Source organism: Clytia hemisphaerica, unplaced genomic scaffold (genome assembly GCF_902728285.1).
Source record: "Clytia hemisphaerica strain Z4C2 unplaced genomic scaffold, Clytia hemisphaerica genome assembly, whole genome shotgun sequence".
NCBI lineage: Eukaryota > Metazoa > Cnidaria > Hydrozoa > Leptothecata > Clytiidae > Clytia > Clytia hemisphaerica.
This window is the reverse complement of record NW_027103985.1, coordinates 76,264-101,439: the sequence shown is the minus strand read 5'-3', so window position 1 is coordinate 101,439 and position 25,176 is coordinate 76,264. Positions and strand designations below refer to the sequence as shown.

Here is a 25,176-nt window from a genome sequence, read left to right as displayed (position 1 = left end):
GAGTGCCCTCCCCCGGGGGTCAAATTGTAGGATATCTTTTCCACCGGGGACGATTTTTCGGCCTATTTTTCCCCCGGGGTGGGGGGTCCACCGGGCCTGTGACACAGGGGTGTATTAGGAGTTCACATGGTGCGTCTCTAAACTTATGTGTCAAATTTTAACCGCTATTATTTTTTTCTACATTTTCTAGAGGTAAAATCATCACACTTATCATATATAGCCCTATACATTTTAGCAACATGTATTCTATAAGAATGAACTGTAAAAGAACATAAGGCTTCATGGCCAAATTATTAAGAAGAAGTTTAAGGCTTCACGAACTAACTATAAAACGCCCGATTTCTTAGGTAAATGGACAAAAATACTCACAAAATTAGAAACAAATAATAATAACATTTTAGGCTCAAAGAAAAAAACTCAAGCTAAGAATATTCGAAGGCTTTTGGATGTTCTTGTAAAAAAAGGTTTAAATTTCATATTCAGATGCATTTTTAACATGAATCAAGAGTTCTTAAGATAATTTAATTGAAAATTCAATTTCATTTAAAGGGCCCTGACTGAGATAGGATTGATCAAATTCAGAACGATTAATAAATCGCAATCTTTTCAATTTTTCACGTGGCCGAGTGCACGAAAATTAAAACTACTGTAGATTACGGTATTATTTATTTACTAATGCTGAATTATTTTTACATAGTTACTTTGAAAACGAGGCTTTAACAAATCTCAAGAAGAGAATGTTTCAAGTTGTAAAATTATTTTTTTTGATTGTGTATTTTCTTCCAAATTAAATAAAATCCTAACTTCTATACAAAATATCACTTTCTTCCACCATCTGCCAGAAAGACTTTGGCTCAAATCTAACTGCTGTACAGATTCGATCTACTGTAACATAGCTTATTGGTTTTTCTTCTCGTTACCCATTGCTTTGTGTTGCGCTAAAACATCTGTTTTCAATTTATTGACCAAGATGACACCGTTCACATCAACATAGTTTGCAACCGAGCTGAAAAAGCAAAATGAAATCACAAGTGAATGAGAATTGATAATCTTATTTTCGTATACGTTATCCACGTAGGCTGCGTAAGATCTGTAAATGGAAGCTATAGGGAATCCGAAATCCTAAAACCTCTGAAAGAGAGAAAAACGGGTGAAAATCTACAGCTCATTCACGCCAAGATCTAAAGTCAAAGAAATGTTGGAAATGTTTACAACAAGGAGGTATTATATGGAGGTCGAAAATAAAACTGAACTCAAAAGCAGCTTTAGGACTTTAAAAAGACAGTGTCCTTTAAAAGACCAACTCCCCAACTGTTTTGAGAAGTTTCTTATAACAACTCTCTATAGCTATGCTCCGTTATTATTTCGGAAGGAATGATACAAAGTGTTGCTCAAGTAGAAAGAGGAATAAGAACTGGAAACCAATCTACAGAAGATTTGAAGAAAAATATTTGGAATTTGAACGTTTTACAATACCTTGTTAATGATCCAGTGATGGTTTTCTTTGTAGCTCCGTCATCTTTGATCATTTCAATCAGGAATTCGTCGTCAAAACGTTTCAATGATGTCTGTATAGTCCATGTGGAGTCAGGATCCTAAAAATGAAAACATTCTATGGGTCAACAAATGCAAATACTCTTGGGTACCTAATAGCCGTCCTCCCCGCTAATTAATTTTCCACCCAGGACATCCTTATTCCAACCCCCCCTGGGAAAATGTTTTTGAAAGTTCCCTCTTTGTCCTAATTCTGCTGTACTCTCGGGTACCTAATAGCCGGGATAAGCGGGGGGGGGGGAATAAAAATATCATGGGTGGAAAATTTTTGAAAAGGTGGGTAATACAGCTGAATTAGGACAAAAGAGGGAACTTTCAAAAACATTTTCCCAAAAATTAATAAGCCGGGGGGGGGGGGGGTGGAATAAGAATGTCCTGGGTGGAAAATTTATTAGCGGGGGGACGGCTATTAGGTACCCGAGAGTATTACCCTCCTTTTCAAAAGTTTTCCACCCAGGATATTTTTATTCCACCCCCCCCCCCCGCTTATTAAGTTTTGAGATTTTTCCCAACCTCCGCTTATTCCAAACCCCCTGGCTATTAGGTACCCGAGAGTAGCATTGAGATTGAACCAGTGCAATGCCTTAAAACAATTTCCTTTTGTAGGCCTGAAAAGCCCCTTAAATCAATATAATTTACCAGAGCTCACTATACCAAGGAAAGCTTGTCTCCAGGTGTCAAAATTTGAAATTGAATAAAATTTTACGAAACACACTAAATCCAAGAAATTCACCTTTAGGGACTAAACTTTCGATCTCTATTTACCTTTAAATCTACTCTTTTGTTTGCTAGACGCTAAGATCCGGTAGCAGGATTAAACAAATTTACACACCAGGAGTAGCTAAACAATCTATCTTTATAGTAGATGTATTAGATTAAGAAGTAACTCACCAGTCCAGATGCTTCTTTTTGCGTGGCCAGTAAAATGATATTCTTCTCGACGAACGTCATAAATCCAGTAAGAATTGTCATGAAAATGAAGTATCTAATATAGTTTGATTGTCAAGGAGAATTTTCCAACATTAGGCATGTTAAATTCAATAAAAACTTGTAGCTTAACTTAAATTGTAAGTACACAGAATTGTCGGGAAAAAGAATCAAAAGTAAAAACCTGCAAGGACCAGCAAATAGGAATCTTGAGAATACAACTTATTGAATAAAATATAATTGTTTTGAAAAGGATACGAGATAACACAGAATGCTAAAACCCATTTGGATGCTGGGAATGGGTTCAGGAAATCGTAGATCAGTGCATAACCAGCCACTGCCACGCCAAGGAAACTTAATAACAGCCTCACATCAACATATGTATTCTTCTCTATGTATTTCAAGTCGTCTGTGAATATCTAAAGATAACAATTTAAAGAAGGATAAAGTCTACTCAGCAAAAAGGAATCAGAACATTGTAATATTCTTTCACAAAATTATACTCACTCATTTGAATCTTGTAAAAAATCATGTAATTTGGTTGTCCAAAAAAAAAACGAAAAAAAAACTTAGTTCGTTGCAAATCTTGACAAAAAATAAAACCATAATAGCCATAACATAGTCAAAAAACTTAACCAAGCATTTTATTTTCATTTTTTATACATCTTTCGATTGGATGATCATCTTCGTTTTCATTTTTGACGTCAATTAAAATCGAGTCAAGACGTGTTTTTTGGAGCGACAGACAAATTCAACTAAATCACGAATTTTTCTGAAAAACTATGAAAAATCGCTCCTAAACTCACTCAAAAACATTAAAATTCCAACATCACACTCGATTAACAACAACCATGATGTCGACAAGATCAAGATACACACCTAACCCACTTTGCACCCAACAAGCTTGCGCTGATGACGAGAATGGGGACTGTTTGACTTGTTCAAACTGCAACAGGATGGTCCACTATATCTGCACTCGACTACACCCTTACATGATCTCAGCTTTCAAAGACGGTAGGAGACTTAACTGTAAGTACGTGTGTACGAACTGCGTGCAAATATCAAAAGATATCCAGGATATTCCCAATCCTGGACCACAACCCTCGATCAGACAAGCTGCTGAACTTTCTAAGCTGAAAACCATAGTGAAAGAAAAGGAAGAAACGATAGATAAACTAAAGAACAATGAACAGCACCTCCTGGAGATAGTCGAAACACAAAAGAATGAGCTAACAGTACTAAAAAAACAGTTGAAAAACGATCCAGCGTTCCATACTGTTGAATAAGTAGAAACCAAATTGGAAAAAAAGCTCGAGGACTTCCGAACACAAATCCTGTCAACGATAAAAGAGGAATGCACAAAATCTTACGCCGCTGTGGCCTCTGCTGACAGCCAAATTTTTTCCTCGGACGACGATATAAAGATAGCCGTGAAAGAGGTGCACAAAGAGGAAGCTGCGGAAGAAAAGGACAAATTAAAACGTTCAAAAAACATCATCATTCACGGTGTTGAAAAATTCACTGATGATCAACCGAAGAAAGACGAGGAGTGGGTGAAAACACTCACTCAAAATCTTCATGCTAAGGTGAAGATCAAACATATGACAAGACTTGGAGCAAAAGTAGCCGACAAGAAACGCCCATTGCTAGTTTCATTTGACAAGGAAGAAGAAAAGGAAAGTATATTCGGTAACCTTCACGTATTGAAGGGTGTGAATATGTATAAAGGGATAAGTATCTGTGAAGATCTAACCCCTGATCAAAGGAAAGAATTCAAAAATCTTGTAATTGACGCTAAAAGAAAGAATGAAAGCGAAACAGGTGGGATCTGGCGAGTCCGTGTCTCCTCAAAAAACGGATTCCGCCTAAAGAAGGTCAACAACCAACGACAAGATCAATTTCCACCAAAGAATGTAAGAAAAAATACGAAAATAACGAAAGAAATAAAACCCAAAAAAACAAGACACGAGATAATACAATAACTGCGAAGAATATAAAAATCATGTATACCAATGCAGACCAACTAACATCTGAAAAATTGGGAGAATTAAAAATGCAATCACGAAATGTAAAACCACACTTGATTGCAATTTGTGAAGTTAAATCAAAGGTTGGTACACTGAGAGAACCTCATGAATACGAATTTGAAGAGTATAAGCTGGTGAACCATGAAAATATAACATCAAAAAAAGGACGCGGGATCATTATATTAGCTAACAACTCGATCAAGCATCTTATAGTTGGTGTAAAATCGGCGACAGAATTTGATGAATCATGCATAATCGAAATTCGACTTTGCGACAGGGATGTGTTAGTTTTTGGATGCCTTTACCGTAGTCCAACAAACAACAATCATTCAGAAGAAAACAACGATAAACTCAACGAGCTGATCAAATCTATTGCTTCCGAGAAGAGATACACTCATAAATGTCTCTTAGGTGATATGAACTATCCAACCATAAACTGGGATAACTGGACAACGTCACACTCTGAGGAAAGTAAGGAAGAAAAGTTTTTGGACGCTCTCAGAGACGCGTTTTTCTATCAACTTGTTGATGAACCAACGCGATGCAGAGGAACAGACGAACCTTCAACGATAGACTTAATACTTACTCATGAACAAAATCAAGTTAGCGACCTTCAGTACCTGAGCCCTTGGGAAGAGCGACCATGGCATATTGGTATTTACGTTTGATTGCTACACTCAACGCAAACCCAATTCGAAAAGATACAGTTATGAAACCGGTGACTACACAAAGATGAAACAACACCTAAATGATGGAGAATGGTCGAAAAATTTGATCAATGAATTGAGAGGAAAATCAGTAACAGATATGTGGACAATCTTTAAAGGAAAAGTTCTTGATCTGAGAAGCCAGTTTATTCCAATAAAATATATTGATAATCAATCAAAGCTGGAAACTCAAGGGAGCTATACCAATCAAAAAAAGAGGTCCAGAATGAGATAAAACAAAAACGACAACTTCATAGGCTCTGGTTAAAGTCTAAAGACCCGGAAGAAAAAGCTAGGAACCTTACAAACTACGTACCATCACGGAACAGAGTGAACCGAAAGATAACACAAGCTCGAAGGTCATACGAAAAAGGTATCTGCGACAAGTTGAAAAGTAAACCAAAGATCTTCTGGTCACATGTCCGAAGTAAACTAAAATCTGCAAGTGGGGTTTCATCCCTACTCGAAACACCAAATGACATTTCATCTTTAAAACACGAAGACCATGAAAAAGCAGACATCCTGCAGAAACAATTCTGTAGTGTCTTCACAAAAGAACCCGAAGGAGAACTACCGGAATTCCAGTCCCGCACAGATCGCGTCATCAAAAGAATACCAATAACAAAAGATCTTGTTTACAAATCTATACTGAAACTTGATGACAACAAATCGTTTGGTCCAGATGAAATGTATCCAAAAATGTTAAAAGAACTTGTAGACTATATCGCAGAACCCCTTGCACTTTTAATGATCGAATCGTTATCGACGGGAGTCCTACCGGAAGAATGGAAATTAGCATATGTAACTCCAATTTATAAGAGCAAAGGAGCACAAAATACCACAGGGTAGTGTACTTGGGCCACTACTTTTTGTTCTATATATCAACGATCTTCCTGATAAAATCATCTCATCCATACTACTCTTTGCTGATGATACAAAGATATTTAAAGAAGTTGACTCCATCGATGACTCTCTTGTCATACAAAAAGATATTAAGGAGCTGGAGAAATGGTCTTAAGACTGGTTGCTTCAGTTCCATCCAGACAAGTGTCATGTACTTACAATTGGAAAGTTTACAAACATTAAACATGCACATCCATATACTCTAAATGGAAATCAACTGGAACACGTTTTCATAGAGAAAGATCTTGGTGTTGTTATTGATGCAGAGTTGAGTTTCGAGGAACATATCTCTAAGCAAGTCAACAAGGCCAATTCGATGCTTGGAGTTATTAACCGTGGCTTCCAAAACCTTAGCCCACAGATTTTTCTTACTTTGTACTGTACTTTCGTTCGACCGCATCTTGAATATGCACAATCAGTCTGGTCACCGAAACTAAGAAGACACGTCAACCTATTGGAAGCAGTGCAGAGACGTGCGACTAGGCTTGTCAAACTTTACAAAAATCTCTCTTATGAGGATAGACTACGAAGCTTACAATTACCAACACTAGAGTTTCGTAGAACTTTTTGTGATATGGTGTAGGTCTATAAGCATCTTCACTTCTACGATAAAGCTACGATTCCAAAGAAAACTACCCATCGACCACGTCCGAATCGACAACATAAAGATGAACTCCAGCCGAACTTTGCAAGTGATGGATTCCGCGGCCCGCAAACAAAGTCGTTCTACTACAGAACCATCCCTACGTGGAATAAATTGCCGTCTGAGGTGGTAGCTGCTGTTTCCATAAAAGGCTTCAAAGAAAAGTTGAAAGAAGCATGCAAAAGCCATCCAAAGAAATTCGTTACACGAAATTTGTAAATTGAGATCGGTTTAGAGGCCCACTGAGTGCCTACGACCTGTAATATTCATTTTAATAATAATAATAATTTTTCATATATATTTATTTTTGCCCTATCACAACAGAGTTTTAATCTTGGAATCATTTTTAGGGACAGACAAATTCGCAACAAAATTTATTCTCTAAACAAAATGCAAATTTTATTAAAAGTTCATTCAATAACAGAATACAAATAAAGAAATTTTTGAAGAATTTAATTCTCTTTTTACCTTTCTAACCGCATCATCTAAAGCATGCTTCAGTGCATTTCCATCCCACTTTTCAACCTTGATTTCTTCTACCTGAAAACAAACAACAAATAGATTAAGTTCTTTGCAAACAAAATATCTAGGTTAAAGCAATATGGCTGACACTCCTCCCAACCGTATCTAACGGTCATATTTACATTTAATAGCTTTCCCCTGAAAATTGATCAATACTCAACCTAAACTTTTTAAGGTACCTCCCTCCATCTGTATTCAAAATTTTGAAACTTTCACCAATTTCAAAGGTAAATTTAGAATAAAAGCATGGTTATCTAATAGGGCTCCTTGAATTTTATCTATTTTTTTTTGATTGACATTTTGACTCTATTGAATAGTAAGGAAAAAAAAGTCTTATCCTCCCTTACATAACCGGTGAAGAATGTGAACTACCGAGTCATTTCAATATATATGCTAAAAACTAACTTTTTGAAATTCTGTAAACAGTCTTAGATTTCCTAATAGAATAAGAATGTTGTCTGAAAAAACCAAAACCATTGGTGAAATGTATCCAAATAATAGGTATAGTGGAATTTTCAAAAAAGTTAAACAACAAAAGCTAGGTGTTTAAAGTTGTATGGGTCAAAAAATTATCCGGGATCCCAAAGATTGTAGAAGACTTCAGTTATTATGCCTAAGGTAACTAATTTTGAGGAGCAGCAAAAAGTCCTGAATTTTTTTAATTTTGGTTAACACGTTGGTTCCAGTTGGTTCCAGTTCCTACGGTCTTTTTTCATCCAATCAGATCGCGCGATTTCACTTTTGCTTTCTCTAATCCAATAAGACTGCGGGATTTGAGTCATGTGACATCTCTATTGAAAAACCAGTGCGGAATACAATAGAAATACAGGGAGTCACGCTACTGGCTACAGGAACTTTTTCTGAAGAATAAAAGGTATAGAAAGCTTTACTGAAGGAGGGATAAGGCTGGGACTATCTATTTAAAAGATATGGACAAAAAAAGTCACTTTTATGGGTGATAATTAGGATTTAACTTAGAAACTTTAATTCTCTTATCCCTGTCTCGGCCCCCCCCTGATATGAGCAAGGGAACCATGTTGGCCACCCCTACTGAAAATTTCAGATCAAAACAAACAAGGATAATTCCTGTAACCTGAAGAAAATTGGAAAAAGCTAGTTTTTGACTGTTTCTGATCCTAAAGTGCTATTTTTTGGTAAAAGCTATGCAATTATGTTAGGATTTCTAGAAAGCTTACCCATTCATTGTCAATATATTTTTTATTTGAAAGTAATGGGCTATTCCATTTTTAAACCATACAGGGGTATAAAAGTAAGTCTGCGACCGCAGTCGGAGGCGACCCGAAGGCTCCTCTTTCGATAGTTATCTACCCGAAGGTAGGGGAGGGCGCCACTCTTTCTCCCTGGATTTCTCCACTTACCCTTGATCCTTCTCTTAGTTGCTGAGAATCAAGCAGAGAGGCATCAAGTACCATTTTGGGAATCTTTGGTGTGACCCGGCTGGGGGTTGAACCCACAACCTTGCGAATCGTAGCCGGATGCTCTACCACTGTACTACGGTCGCTATACAGGGGTATATAGTCACTTTCCAGGCCCTTTCAATATTCACTTTCCAGGGTTGTCAACTTCTAATTTCCAGGGGATGGTGAAAAAAGTTAGTGAAAAAAGTTTGTCAATACCCCTGTACAATTTTTTTTTGGAAGAGCCCAATCTCTTCATGGAATAAAAAGATATAGTCAAATCTTGTAGGGTCATTTTTCAAAATTCTTTTGCCAAAATCTTGAGTAGGGCAGCAAAAGGGTTGCACCTCACACAGTAACAAGTTCGCAATTTTAATAAAATAAAGTTTGGGGTGAAATATCTTACCAGAGAAAGAGTAGCTAAGATCATCAAATATTTTTTAAAACTAAAGAGAATTTACTCAGCTTTCTTCTAAAAAAAATCTGCATTCTCATATCTTTCTTTGTTTCTAAAATTGTAGCAACTCCAGAAGATTTTTCAAATTTTAATTTCCTTTTCAAAACCTATCATAATCTTGTAGAGCTTTGAAATAGAAAGAAAATGAGGGGTTATAGGCCTCCAGAGGATAAGTGGTCGTAAAGATATTCAAATTTTAGTGCCAAAAATTTTACTAAAAATGTCAAAAAAAAAGGTTAGGAAGATAGCTTGGAAAAATTCGAAAAATGTGTCAAAAAAGAAAAAACAGATATTTCCCAGTCAGGCTTCTTTAATTTTGCAAATCTCTTTTTCTAGTGTAGCTAGAGACCTGAAATTTGGAGGGAGAATTCTTTGATGGTGTTAGAATATTATTATATAAAAATATTTGTAAAATATTTAGTATATATATTTATGAAAATAACGATAGATGTATCTTTTTTTGAAAAAGAAGACATTGCATTGTTTTATAAAATTAGCTTGGAAAAGGTTGAAATGAGTCAAAAAAGGTGATAGGACCTATTTTCAAGGGGCCTCTGGAAATAGAGGAACAAAATGTTATAATTAAAGTTTTTCTGAAAGGAGTCTCCTGAAAGGAGAAGCCCCAAATGAAAAGAAAATTCATTTCGGCATAAATATAAACTTTTTTTTGGGACATTCCCATGCTAAAGAAGCAAAAAAGTGAAAAAAACTACATGAAAATCAAAGGACTAAAATTAGCGATTGTGATTTTTGAATCCCTCACCCTTTTTCTAATAAACATACAAAGTTTCAGCCTTCAATACATTTTCCTCCATTTCCAGAAACATTTTTTCATTGATATTTGCAAGTTGTTTTTCTCTCATCGGAAAACAATTTCGAAAATGTTGCAAAAACGTTCGGCACTTAACCAATTTGCCGTCTAGCCTGAGTCCACAGTGTTATATATACGGCTGGAAAGCTAAGATCACGGGCTTTCTTTTAGTAAAAACCGGAACGCTGTAGCATAAAATAGAAAAAAAATTTGAAGGGTTCGTTTATGCAATAATGAAACACTTGGTTTGACGTAAATGAAAGTTGCCTAACTTCTGGAGTCGCTAAAAATGAAAAAATCCACTGGCACTGCGCAGTCTACCACATTCCGTCTTCACAAAAATGGCACCGAAAAATTTTCTAGGTACCCTTACATAAATAGTAATTATGAGTAAAAGAGGTAAGTCTAGCCTAGTTTCTAATCCTGATATATAAGCTTTTAGACTTCAGTCTGAGAAATCCTTCTAATTGCACGCTTAACTTCCGCAGGCGTAAACTTGTAAATGCGCGCTTATCATAGTCCGCCCGAGTCCACCCATGTGCAATTGCACGCTTAATTTTCCGCCCTGCTTGAAGAAGCTTGAGCAATATAGTGGGGCTTACTTTACTTAAAAACAGATGGAACCATGGTCAAACGGACAAAAACTGATTTTTGAATTGGAATCTTCGTAAAATTTTGCGTAAAATTGACCAAGCATTCCAGATTTTTTTCCGAGAAAACTTGAGGAAAATCGTCTATTTTGAACTCGCACAAACGAAAAGTGTTTTCATTTCTTTTCTAATAACTTGTAAATGATGTATCTCAATGTAAGCGATGATTATAATACTGATTTAGATTATTTGGAACATGAAATTGATAGGTAAAAACACTTTTAAAAACCTTACAATTTGATAGCCGTGCAATTACGCGTTTAAATCTCGGAATTTTAAGCGTGCAATTAGAAGGATTTCTCAGACTGGACTTGTCAGGCTAGGACCCTGCCGACGCACCGGACTTAACGAACACCGGACACGCGAAAGTCCGGTGTAAAATGAGAATTTTTTTACCACCGGACAATCTCTACACCGGACTTAAAGAAGTCGGATGTCTGGTGTCGGAGAAGGCTATTTTTTCCCACCGGACAATCAAAACACACCAGACATGACAAGTCCGGTGCGTCCGGTGTTTCTTAATTTTTCGTTTCATAAATTTCCGGCGTCCAAAATTCCCTGCATGCAACACCGGACTGACACCCGACTTATTGCGTCCAGTGTAGCGAAAGGATACTGTTTGCCACCGGACAAATACATCGGACAGTCTGGTGCGTCGGCAGGGTCCTGTCAGGCTCAGCTCAGCAGGCTTAGGAGGTACTGTAACACGTCATTTCGAGGCTGGATTAAGTTCCGTTTTGAGAATGAACTAGACTGTCAAATGGGAATTTCGATAATTCAGTTTGTACTCGACACATTCTGGCCTTGAATGTAAAGCCAATTGAACAATTGAATACCTTATCATCGTTTCCCATTTTGTAACTTTTTATTCTTTCAGCTTTCTTCTCAAAGTAAGTTTTCTTTCGTTGGGTTCAACCTGGAGATACTTTGAGATCCGTAAATCGTACTACAAAGAATTGTGTATAAAGTATATATGCTTCTTGCTTTTCGATATAATATAATTTACGAAAACTGGAATATATTCAGATCGAAGCCGACTGTTTTTGAAAGCTTCTATTTTGATCTTTCAAGCAATGACCAACTGAAATTCACAAACGTGTTTTAAACAAATAAGACTTCCGGGCGGGATGTTTTAGCGGGCGAAAATCCATGTTATTATTTATTTATCCTTCTTCTTATATTTGTTTCACCATTTGTCCATAATAGGTTTGTAAGGGATAAGCTTCTGCTCATGTTCTCGAGAACTGAAGTTTCTTTCTCATATATGAAGCTTATCTAAACTTCCCTCTCTTACCTTAAAGACAGGAGTTTCGTTGGTTTCGTTACACCCCGTGTGCATTTTCGTTGACCAAAAACCCTTTTTGGGCGGGGGGCGGCACTTGATTAAAAAACGCGATCGTTTGTATGTGCAGCCCAAAACTAGATCAAATTTACCCGATAGAAATTCACAAAGGTGTTGTGGATCTTGAAAAGCATACCCTTAAGGGCTGCACGGTAGGCCAATTACCTTATTAAGGTAAGTTATCTGGTACTACCATACCAGATGTGCCCGGGGGCCACTCGATTTTGAAAATGACCGTACGTTCGGCCAAAAATCAGGTTTCTAAAATCTGACCCTTACAGTGCAGGAAAACTTTTGAAATTTCTCAAATTTTACCTCAAAATTTTTTAAATTTCTCAAATTTTACCTCAAAATTTGGTATTTTCTTAAATTTTACACCCTTACAGTGCACTTTTTCCCACTCTCTCACAAATCAACTCTTAGTGCACTTTCCAAAGTCCAAAAAACCTACCCTTAAGGGCCGCACGTCCGGTACGTCACTTCTGGAGTTACCACCCCCCGGGCAGATGTGGAAAAATGCGACGGCACGCTTTGGTCTGAAGGTCGGGCATATTATTTTAACATCTGGAAGATTTGCATTATGGGATTTGACTTGACCACGTTCAAAAATTTTGCGAGGAGCTTGGAAACGATCAACAACAAACTAGCATCTGATTCCAAATCCGATGCGAATATGGTCGAGAATCATGTGCTAGCTTACTTTATGTAAACAAACAAAATAATCTCTATTTAGTGGAGGGCGTACGGGCCTTCGTAATACCGATACACCGATCACTTTTTCTCTCAATTACCGATATACCGATAAATCTTTCGTTCAAATACCGATACCGATCAATTTTTCCCAATTTTTTCAGGTACTTATCTCCCGGAGGGGGGTACTTAGGCAAATATGGGTGCTGGTTATGTGTGGACGATAAAGGTTGGGTTTGTCACCATCCAAAGTCTCTATGACGATTACCAAACAGTAGCGTGGTGGGTAGCAAAGGATATGCTCATCGAGATGGATATGAGTAAAGCCAATTACAGTATAATGACATTGAACAAAATTTTTTGACAAAAAAAGAACAAAAAACACAACCATGGTCATGCTTCTCTATTAGTCAGTGGAAAAAGTTAACTCTGTTTGACGCGAGTCAAAATTTTTTCCAAAACAGAGCTTAAATTTGACCAAAAGTTTAGCAAGATGCTAAAAATTGAATAAGAGAACGGAAAACCATCAAGGAACCTCGAACTTTCATCGAAAATGGAAGCTTATAGAGCGAAAGAATGTCGAATAGTAGAAAGTAACGGATAAAGCGATATAAATTCAATACTAATCTCTAGATAAAAAAATTGAAGGAAGCTAGTGCGTGCGAATGAAGCAAGAAAATTTGAGTTTTTGTTTTGAATATTGTTTTCACCAAATTGGTCGTTGGGCGCAGTTAGATCTCCTTTCAAAAATCGTCTTATAACTTAAAAAATTTTCAAGTTATTTCTGGTCTTTGGTCGCAATTTAAAGCGCATTTTAGGGTAATTTTAAAAAATTGCAAGATTTTAAAATTTATTCCACCAAAATTGGTTTTGGAGCGCAATGGCTCATGATCTTCGATACCAAGGAGGTGGTCGATACCGATAGTTGACCAAAAATACCGAAATACCGACATAAAAAAGGGTCTTTTACCGATACCGATATGGTCTTAAAGTGAAGTTAATCGTTAATAAGATACAAGCTACCTATGTACACAGAAGTCTGTAAACAGGTCTGTAGATCTTTCCGAAGACAAAATAGCCTGTTTTGTACATATGTTTGTACTGCTGCTAGAGACTTTGACTGACGTCTTTGGACTGACTTTGACTGTTTTCGGTCGATTCGGTGGTGTTTAGTTATCTGGCGGTCAACATTAACAGTCGTTTTGATAGGACTGCACCACACAAGATTATACCAAAATAACAGTTACTGAAAAAGCATGAGGAACATACCTGTTACTGTTTCTTTATGATCCTTAAGTCTTGCTTTGAACTATCGGAGCAGGTCGAACTAAATTTTCTGAGCAAGCGAAGATATATCCATTGAACCCGGCTGTTCTCGGCACATCAAAGGGCGACTACTAGACCTCTCCGATTGTATAATTGTCCGCTCCTTTAGAGCTTTAGCGTGGGAGGCCGCCAATACGCCATCGGAATATCAGATAACTCTTTTACTATCTCTCTTTGCTAAAAAGCTCCTAGATAGTGAATGCATAGATGATCTGGAAAGTTAAACGCCTACGACTAACATTAGACGCGCACGGCGACTACTGCTCCTCGTCACTTTTTTTAATACGTAAGTACCAAGCTTTTAAGTTTTTATATGAAACCGTACCCCTGTGGGCAAACTTTGTTTATTTATTATTATAAATCCAATGAAATGCAATAGAAAATTCTGCCAAAGTTTTGAAATTAGGCCAGAAAAATCTCTTCAAGAAAAAATTTACAAAAGTCTATTCACGATAAGTATGCACTTAATTTTGCTTTGCTTGTTATTTCTCAACGTCCAATGCTTCAATCTTAAAAAAATTGGTATCGTTGGGAAGGTAGAAAAATGCTCATTAATTTACTGTGAGTTTTTCCCGCGAAATTTGAAAAGAACACGAAGAAAAATGAAAAAGAAACAATTCAACTTTTTGATAACCTTTTAATTGATCATCCATCAGAATTTGAAAGCTACCTCCCTTTTAGACGTAAAGATTTCTAATGAAGAAATTTTCAAGAAAAATGTGCTGAGACTCCCAAAATTCATAGGAAAAAATTATTGATATCCAAACTTGGTAATTTCAATTTACTCATAAAGAAGTTTTAAAAATTATTTTTAGCTTGTGATTTTGACTTTGGGATTTTAGGAGGTTTGAGATATTGCAATTCACATTCGGGATTCAAATTCAAGTTAAATTTTATATGCCTTGGACAAAATTAAAACCACAATGGGAAAGTGTATTTCACAAACTGAAAGCAAAATGCAAACAACCAGGTTTGGAAAAATGCCAATTCCAGAGCTTGTGACAAAAGACCTAAACTTCGGGTTCATGTTAATCTGTAACTTGTGAAATGAAATAAGAAATCAAAACTACACAAGTTTGGGATTCGACTTTTAAAGTTGTTCCTTTTAGATTTGGGAATCTGTATATCCAGTTGGGGATTTAGATATAGAACCATTGGAAAATAACATATTTAAGTAGCATAAAAACAATTTGCAAATTTTATTCTTCAAATGTAAAGGATTGGAGAGCATTTCCGTGGGTTTGGGAAATGAAATTTCTCAAATTGTGAAATTGCATTTCCAAAACTTGTGATTTTTTGTTAAAACTTTGTTTAAAACCTTTTAGAACTTCAGAGCTTTTTTCACAAAAAAACCATAGGTGGTTATTAAATCAATCACAAGAGTTCAGATTGTATCTAAACCAAAACATTATATGATTGTATTCGGTCAGTGTGTAACATAAAGCTAAATCGGAGGCGTCCCGCAAGGGTGGCCTTATTTCAATAAACTTACGTTGTATGGGCTCAGCAGACTAGTAAACCACGTCGTTGTATTTCACTGCAGATTAAACTTGTTATAGGATCTATTTTTCAATATGTTTACTGAATACAATTCACTTCCAATCCACTCTCCCGCGGCAATTTATATTTTTTATAAGAACTCTTTATTATAAGCACTATTTCCGCGTTCCTGTGTCCAAGGAAAGACAGACGCTTGCTAGTCTATGGGCTCAGTGGATCGGTGAGACGGGATTCTCAAAGTAGCGCAAGTACACGACAGAACTAGTGGGAGCTATGGAGCCAATGCTCACAAAATGATCAAATAAATCCAACAATTTATTTGTTGAGCATTGTTAATAGCCGTTTCCGTATTGTGCAACAAACTTAAACAAGTTTGGAAAAACCAAGTTACCTAACCCTGTATTTCAACGATTCTGGATCCAGAATTTAACTCTGTGATTTTACATTTCCCAAACTTGTGAACAGTTGCAGGATCCCGACCTTGGGATTAGTTTGGGAAATGCATCATTTTCCGAGTGCGGAAATGATGTTTCCTAAATTTTGGGATTTGATGATTTTTTCTTGTGATTAGCACAGTGTTCGCCAAAAAATAAATCGATATGAAATCATTGAGCTATTGTAACCTTACTTTGAGAAAATTCTTTTTGTATCGCGTTTGAACAGAACTTTTTGCATAATATGTTTATTTCAATCAGGATAACATTCTCACTTCTGTTCTTATAAATTTACATTTCAGATTTTTTCCTTCCAATAATAGGCCAATCAAAGAAAACCGACTTGAATGAAATTATAAAATACTTAACAATTAATTAAGCCATTAATTATCGTTTACTCTCCATCTTTGTTAATCAAAAGAAACTTTCAGCTCATAATATACCTCAATACCTTTCTTTATCTCATTGAAAGACGGAACTTAGCACAACATGGTTGCAGTTGATTTTAACTACAAAGATTGGCTCAAAAAACGAAAAACAACAACGAAAGTTTTTATCGTCGTTCAATTTGCACTAGGTATCGAATATTCGATGACCTTTGCAACATTGTACTTGTACTTAAAAGACGTTTTACACGTCACAAACAACCTTAATGCTTTTTATAGCAGTATTTGTGGAATATATGTTTCAACACAGATTGTTGCATCGTTGGTTTTGTGCCGTTTGTTTGATAAATATCGAACTTTGAAACTTTTCTTTATTCTCGTTACATTTATAACATTTGTTGGAAATGTTTTGTACACAATCCCATACTCACCGTATCTCTTGTTAGCCGGTCGTTTCCTTTCCGGAACTGGAGGCTCCCTTAGACCAATTATATTATCTGAATTGACCAGGACATATCCTAGTGATGAAGTAATGGCACAAATGCCGGCAATGACTGTTAGTTATGGTATTGGCTTCACACTTGGTCCGGTGATTAATTTTGCTTTTGTGAAAGCACGATTTACACTACTTGGTATACCGATCAGCTATGCTAATGGAGCTGGATTAGCGTTATCAATCGCATTCCTAGTAGCGTTTGCTATGTCTATCTTTTTTGTAAGTGATCTATCAAAAGAATTTGACTTAAAGGAGGAAATACAAAAGATGGATGTTGACAAACTATCATTAGATACTTTATGTGGTGCAAATGAAGAAGATCCATCCGAAAAAGTCTCTGAAAGAAACGATCGCGATAACGAACCTCTGTTGGGTAAAGACCCTTCCGAGAATGGAATAGAAGTGAGCCAATTAGGAATAATGGAGACTCTTATGAAGCTGTTCTCTTCAATCGACATCGTTCTGATTTTTGTTTTCGCATTTTTTGCTTACATCACAATGCTATTGCAAGATCTTTGGATATCTATGGCAGTCATCAAGTTATTACATTGGACAGTTCTGGAAATCAATCTTATTTTCATTTTCAATGGCATCATTATCAGTTCAATTTGTTTGGTCTTGGTATTCAAACCACCATCGAAGAATCAGTTGGTCAATATTGGGATTGCGAGTTTTGTAGCAACATGCTACACATTTGGAATTTTTTTATATTTCCGTTTGGTTAAAAACATAGAATGGATCAATGTGGCATTATGGGTTATCTATCCTTTTATGATGTCTACTGTTGTTTTTGTTGATGAGTTATTCACGATGAGTGTTTTGGCCCAAATGGTTCCATCCAAGATTCAAGCATTTTCAGAAAGCGTTCGATTGATGTTCTCCAGATTAGGAGCAACCCTTGGTTTGTTCACTGCAGCTTTTGCCTTTGAATATATTTTATACGTTTGTCCATCATGTATGGTCATTTCTTTGGTGTTGATGTTCTTCTTGATTTGGAGAAAGAAACATTTTCAATATCCAAAGATAATTATCTTGTAAAAACAAAATGCGCATCACCATTAGATATTTGTCAGAAAGACATAATTGTTGGAAATTAAGTACTGAATTAAAACATCATCCACATATTGATAAAAGACATTTTCCAAATTCGTTTTGCACCAAATGTTTGAGTGATCTGCAAAGAGCGGCCTTTGAAAATTTTACTTTATAGGTTTGGCTTTTTACAGGATTTTCAGTTTCTCATCTTCATGGTCTTTTCAGTTTTTTTGTAGGTCTGTTTGGTCTACATTTTTTGGGTTTTTTTATTTATTGTCTATTTGCTCTTTTATTCATTACATCACTCATCCACCCTGCATTTATTTGCAAATAATATTTACATTAATTAAGTATATTTATTACTAGCCATAACTTTCATTAAGGTGCCACCGCAGCAAAACGAACACATAGAGTTGAATTTGCGTTCAAAAGGAATGATCTTAGGCATACAGTAATTTTTGTTAAGAGTGACCTCTCATCTGAGACAAAATTCTTTCAAATGCTAACAAATGTGTCAAGGGAGAGATTTACAGTCTACTTAGAGTGACATCCGTGCCTTGTCTTACACGTTTTTTATAAGAAAAATTTCATAAGAATACGAGGCTGAAATTTGGCCAAAACCTAAAAACAAATTAAGAAAGAATCTGAACACCTCAGATTTCAGAAATTACTGAGAAGTACATGTTTCCATTTTAATTAATATTGACATTTAAGGCTGAAAAACTCATATAAATTTAAGAGCAAATCCGTCATAATTTTACTTAGAATTATTTAGATGAAAGGATTAAAGTCTAAGATTCACGATAAGTGTGCACTCTTTTTTCATTTACCTATAGCATAGTATAAGAAAGCCGCGGCTGGAATGATAACATCTGAATTTCTACTGTTCTATCTCTGTCGTATTTGATGACTATTTGTTGATCAAGAAATATGTAGTGTAGCATCTTTAATGGTAAACTTTATTAGTTTGTTGTTAATACTTACTTTGCAGTGCGTTTTAGACATTAATGATATGCCCTTGATAATACACTTGCATTATAATATCATTGTGCAGGAAAGTTTAACAATAAGAAATTTAAACAAGCACAAAATGGCTGGGCTGAAAGAACTCAAAAATTAATAAGGTGCCTCGAAATGCCTTCACAATATTTTAGTGAAATCTTTTTAGAAAGCAATGAAATAGTACATCAAGATAATTCTGTGAAAATTTCAAGCCAGCACCTTCAAAATTTATCAATCAAACTGACAGGAAAGTTGTCATCTTAAATATAGTTCTTATAATTTTAATTTTGGCGAAAAACTATCGTTTCCACAAAAACACCCCTAAAATATGTCCAAAATCAGTTCAAGTGTTCTATTGGGTACAGATTCAAAAATATCTAGCAATAAAAAAACTTTTTGTGAAGGAAAATTTCAAAAACTATCTGCCAATAATAAACTGACAATCTTGATGTTCTTATAAAGGTCGGAGACAGAGATAGAACAGCAATTAACTGAAAAGACAATGCGGTACGTATTCCAGCCGCGGCTTTCTTATACTATGCCTATAGCCTTTGAAGGAATTCTTCAACCTTTATAAATTTGGTATCATTGGAAAGATATTACTGAGTGGAACAATTTGAAATAAAATATTTTTTGAGAAAATCTTAAAAACAAAGATGAAAATGAAGAAGAAAAAAATGAAGATCTTGAAGCGAAGTGCTATAACTTTCATTTTCACTGGAGTGAATTCTTGATTATCGAACGTCATCACTGTGAAAAAATTTCTCAAAAATAATCATTCAGTCAAAAGATATCAAACAAATTTATAAGCTTATTGACGTCTAAAAACGCTGTTTTCTGCTGTTTTTTGGGGTCAATCACTTGTCAACTTTGTATCATAGCTTTATATTGAATAGATATTTTAGTGAAATTTCTTTACAGTGATGACCTCCTAAAATCAAAGAATCTCTCCACTAAAAATGAAAGTTATAGCACTTCTCTAAAAGATCTTCATTTTTTTCTTCTTCATTTTCATCTTCGTTTTTAGAATTTTTTTAAAAACTTTTTTATTTCAAATTGTTCCACTCCCAAATATCTCTCCAACGATACCAAATTTATAAAGATTGAATAATTCCTTCAAAAGTTATAGGTAAAAGAAAAAAGAGTGCACACTTATCGTGAATAGACTTTAATAGAGCTTGAACATTACTCATAATGCACAAAAAAATTATTTTTGATTTTTTTCCCAAGTTTGCAATATATTTTATTAACATTTTCAACTCTACAATGCAGAATTTCAACTGCATGTATACTTTTGAATCCCTTTTGTCACTCTAATATTTTTTTTTATGACTTAGAAAAAATAGCTTGTCAAAGTTGAGAGCCTGTTTCATAAGAATATCGAAATTAGAATGCGACATTCTCTAAAACTATTAGACACTTTTAAGTTAAAATTTAGAAATATTAGTCGGAGTTATGACAAGCTGACGATGATTTTGCCTTTGTTATCTTTGGTATGATATAGATAAAAGGGAGATAAAAGATTTGAGAATAGTAGAACAACAGAGACTTTTGTCGATGTTTTGACGTTAGTTAGCGAGGTATTCCCAAGTGGTATATCATCAAAATCTATTGTTTCATTTTATGCTTTTAACGAGGCCGCAACGAAGCTAGCAAAAGATGGATTCTACAAAAAGACAAAGGAGATGGATGTCCAGTCGTTTATATGTTCATGATATATCTGAAGATACTGCTCTTCATATGTTATTTTACTAATGTACACGTTTAGCAACATAGCTGTTCGAATACTTTGAGTAGAGTAACCTATGAAGAGCGCTTAATAACTACTTGTGGTATAAAAAGGGAATTTCCCAGAAAAGGGAATTTCCTTAGATTCATTTAAAGGGACATTAAAGTAGTAAAATGTAAACATTGCGCGAACCACGTGTCATTAAAGAGAACAATTAAAATCACGTGTCCAAAACAAACTTGTAAAACAATTGAACTATCAAAATTAGCCATATTTGGTTTGAATTTTTATTTTGACATGTGACATTTGTTTAATTTTGTATCCGCTGCATCCAGTTTGTTTACAAATTTCGCAAGCACTGTTATGTCCCTTTAACTTTCCAGGCATAAGAAAAAGACAAACTGACATTTCAAAATGAGTAATCAGATCAAAATAACTCCGGAAAAGTCTTTTTGATGATGATGAAACAATAGGGAGACCGTAAGATAAGAATGCTACCGTTAAGCGGAACTAAAATACTGAAAAACGCGTGCAAAATTATGGGATGTTTGCCCAACTTCCTTATGTGTGAAGCTATGAATGCCATCCTCAGAAGCTTTAGGCTTCTTCCGGTGGCAAAAATTGGGCTGTTTTTTTGGCACACAAAAAGTGAAATTAATCGTTGATAAGATACAAACTACCTGTACAGAAGGAGTCTAGGTAATGTTCTAAAGTCTATTCACGATAAGTGTGCACTCTTTTTTCTTTTACCTATAACTTTTGAAGGAATTCTTCAATCTTTATAAATTTGGTATCGTTGGAAAGATATTTGCGAGTGGAACAATTTGAAATAAAAAAATCTTTAAAAAAAATATAAAAATGAAGATGGAAATGAAGAAGAAAAAAGTGAAGATCTTATAGAAAAGTGCTATAACTATCATTTTCACTGAGGTGAATTCTTGATCATCGAACGTCATCACTGTGAAAAAATTCCTAAAAAATAATCATCCAGTCAAAAGATATCAAACAAAGTTGTAAGCTAATTGACGTCTAAAAACCCTGTTTTCTGCTGTTTTTTGCTGTTTTTTGGGGTCAATCACTTATTAACTTTGTATCATAACTTTATATTGAATAAATATTTCAGTGAAATTTCTTCACAGTGATGATCTCCTAAGATCAAAGAATTTCTCCAATGAAAATGAAAGTTATAGCACTTTTCTACAAGATCTTCATTTTTTTCATCTTCATTTTCATCTTTGTTTTTAACCTTTACCACGCCGAAGCCGTAAATTTACGTTTTAAGCTATAGCCGAAGCCGTAAATATACGTTTTTCGTGCGGTTTTAAGAAAAGCCGCCCTACCGCCTTAAAGACGCCTTTAAATCCCGGGAAATGTCTTATATGACGGAGAGAAAATGTAAACAAACTATTTTCAATAGTTTGAAACCAATAGTTTGAAACCACCTACTTTCGATTTTAACTGTCAAAACAAACTGGAAAATCAGGCAAAATATTCTTTTGGAAATTATGAGCTCATTGACTGCTGTAACTAACTTTTTATGTTTATTTAGTGGAAAATGGTTTGTTTTATTGGTTGGAAATGTTATGTATTGCTTGTTTGTAGTTTAGTCAGTGTTTGAGGTAAGTTTCTGCCTCCTTATTCTTTAGTATGACGGTACATTAAGGGTGAGGACTGGGAGGCTTGTTTGCCGTCATCGACCGTCACCGAAACCCAAGTTAAGGCTTCTGATAAGGCTGCAAAGAGTTTCAAAGTGTATATAATGATAGGAAAGTCATTTTTAGCTGTTTTAGTGATATTTCCCATAAAAATTACCTCAAGGGGCCTCTGCCTTACGTGCCTCTGATTTACGTGGAAATTTTCTCGAAAACCAAGGTTTTCTAAAAATGAATTTTGCCTTTTCTAGTAAAGGTATGATTGTGATTTTTTGGCTAGCAGTTGTAGTTATAATAGTGGAAACAACGAGCCAGAAAATTATGGTATCGCAAATGTTCTCCCCACTTTTTTTTTAACCGGAACTTAAAATTTTGAAAAATATGACAAATTGCGTTTTGAATTTTTTTCAACTCTAAGGCAGAAGACTACTTTGTCACCATTGATAGAGGAAAATCCTTTATTTTAACATTTTTGGAAAGCAGGATAGTTGGGCTTTCCAGAATGGGCTTATTTTTTTGAATTCGTTTAGTAGATCAAAAGTTATGACGGAAAGCGTAAAACTGTCATTTTTCCCAAAAAGACAAGGCGTGCACGGGGTGAAGTTCCCAAAGAGAAGGCGTGGTAAAGGTTAAAGTTTTTTTAAAGAATTTTTTATTTCAAATTGTTCCACTCGCAAATATCTTTCTGACGATACCAAATTTATAAAGATTGAAGAATTCCTTCAAAAGTTATAGGTAAAAGAAAAAAGAGTGCACACTTATCGTGAACAGACTTTAGTTGGGGAGTTGGGGAGTTGCTAGTTTCGAGTTGGGGAGTACGTAAAACTTTACCGCGACCGAAAATTTTCTAATTTAAACTAATGTAGCCCAAAAATACAAATTTCAAATTAAACCAGTACCAAACATATTATTGACTTTAAGATCATGAAAATGGTAAGGTGCTGGTTAGCAAAGCTGACAACATTTAAGTTAGAGCATCCTCTATCTTTAAAAAAAAATATTGAGTTTATATTACTTTTATTTCCGACCCAAGCCAACGAAAACAGTCCGAACTTTTTCGTGGGTCACCCGGTATAAATGGATATGAATTGACAATAGAAAATAGCTTTCCATGCTCTCAGCGCACGTGTTTAAGGCAAATAAGCATATTACAGGTGGTATATGTATTATACGTATATATTACTCTCATATTACATTTATTTTCAAAATCGTACTTTTGATGTATGTTATTCTTTTTCGGTAGCCGGTAATTTCTTAACTCCCCAACTCGAAAGTGGCAACTCCCCAACTCGAAACTAGCAACTCCCTAACTCGCGACTAGAATAGTTTCCAAACTCGTACAGAAGTCTGTAAACAAGTCTGTAGGTCTTTCCGAAGACAAAATAGCCTGTTTTGTACATATGTTTGTACTGCTGCTAGAGACTTTGACTGACTTTGACTGTTGTCGGTCAGTTCGGTTGTGCTTAGTTATCAGGCGGTAAACACCAACAGTCGTCTTGATAGGACCGCATACCGCACAAGATTATACCAACATAACAGTTACGGAAAAAGCATAAGGAACATACCTGTTACTGTTTCTTTATGATCTTTGAGTATTTAGTATTGCTTTGAGAAATTCAGTAAAAATCAGAGCCACCAACACAAACAAAAAAGAATCAACAATTGTGTGTAACACTCTCTAAAAGTTTGGTGCATTTACAGAAATTACGCTAAATACTAAAAGTAATACTAACAAATTATAAAGACATTTGAATTATAAACAAGAAAGCCTAATCGGCATGAAGACCCAGCAGTGCTAGCACTGTCAGCATATTTTTTTGCTGCAGAATCGCCATACAACAGGAGCGAATTTTTTCAATGTATAGACTCGAGTCGGGCGAGCACTAAAGATTTAGTTACTTTAAACTTTTTTCTACTAATTATGAAAAAAAGATTTGACCATATAAGTTGGAGGTATTAATTTTATTTGGTTACACATGCGCACAATAGAAAGTCAGGTAGTTCGATTTTAGCCTGGATTCGTCGATTGATAATTGTGCGCATAGGCCCCAACAAAGTCAATTTTTTTCGACCAGTTGTGTTTTAAAGGTTTAAACGCCCATTGCGCTGCGCGCTGTGCCAAAAAATCCACAAAACAAACCAAATAACAACCAAAATTTAACAAAGTTAGATTAGTTCTTCACTAACTACTTGCCCTTCTTGGACCCGAAATTTACTTTGTTATTGATGCGCCGAAACCATAAAATTAGTTTTTGACTATCGGTGCAGCAGAAATTTTCATGCTAAATTATTCTTCAGTCGGGTCGAACGAAATTCTTTGAGAAAGCGAAGATATAGCCATTGGACCCGACTGTTGTCGCCACATCAAAGGGCGGCTACTAAACCTCTCCGATGGTATATTGGTCCGCTCCTTTAGAGCTTTAGCGTGGGTGGCCCAATACGCCATCAGAATATAATCAGATAATGAGGTAAGTACCTTTACCACCCCTCCGGACCAAAAACAGACCCCGTCACAAACATAATGTAATGATTAACCATTATAAGGGGAGGGGGTTTCATGGTTGGCGGTGGAGCGGAATCGGCCCTTTTTTTGGACGGAGTGGCGGAATTCGACGAAAATTTAGACGATATTTCGGAAATTGAGTTCTCCAACGAAGACAAAAAATTAGACAATTTCAGTGCAAAAAAACGGAATTTAGTTTCGGGATTGGCAAAAAATATTCAAAATTCGCGGTATTTTTGTTTTGATAAAAATCTCGAGTTTCAAAGAAATTTTCGGTGGCGGAATTTCGGTTGATTTTAGACGATTTGACGGAAATTGGAGAAACAATTGGCGGAATTAAGGAATCGGGTACTTTCCTAGCCTAGGGACTTTTCAAAATTGTATTTTGCGGGTTTAAATTAATTCCCATGAAAATAAGTTCCAATAAGGTATGTAAAAAATCACAATGGTCTGAGCCCCAAA

The 25,176-nt window shown here is 35.5% G+C and overlaps 3 protein-coding genes across 3 annotated transcripts in view; 1 reads left to right on the top strand and 2 right to left on the bottom strand.

Moving 5' to 3' along the window:
* The window catches only part of LOC136811085 (homeobox protein GBX-2-like), a 137,075-nt gene that overhangs the window by 65,530 nt on the left and 46,369 nt on the right, over positions 1 to 25,176 (bottom strand). The gene's annotated exons all lie outside the window — the stretch shown is intronic.
* Positions 741 to 11,574, bottom strand: LOC136811053 (signal peptidase complex subunit 2-like). The gene is made up of 6 exons (XM_067067653.1): positions 11,456 to 11,574; positions 7,230 to 7,301; positions 2,740 to 2,900; positions 2,446 to 2,539; positions 1,477 to 1,595; positions 741 to 1,006 (listed from the first exon to the last, which is right to left on the bottom strand). Exons 1-6 carry the CDS (start codon positions 11,471 to 11,473, stop codon positions 898 to 900), a joined length of 573 nt encoding a protein of 190 aa, XP_066923754.1. The 5' UTR covers positions 11,474 to 11,574; the 3' UTR covers positions 741 to 897.
* LOC136811075 (uncharacterized) lies at positions 16,401 to 17,831 on the top strand. The gene has a single exon (XM_067067674.1). The coding sequence runs from the start codon at positions 16,401 to 16,403 to the stop codon at positions 17,829 to 17,831; it is 1,431 nt and encodes a 476-aa protein (XP_066923775.1).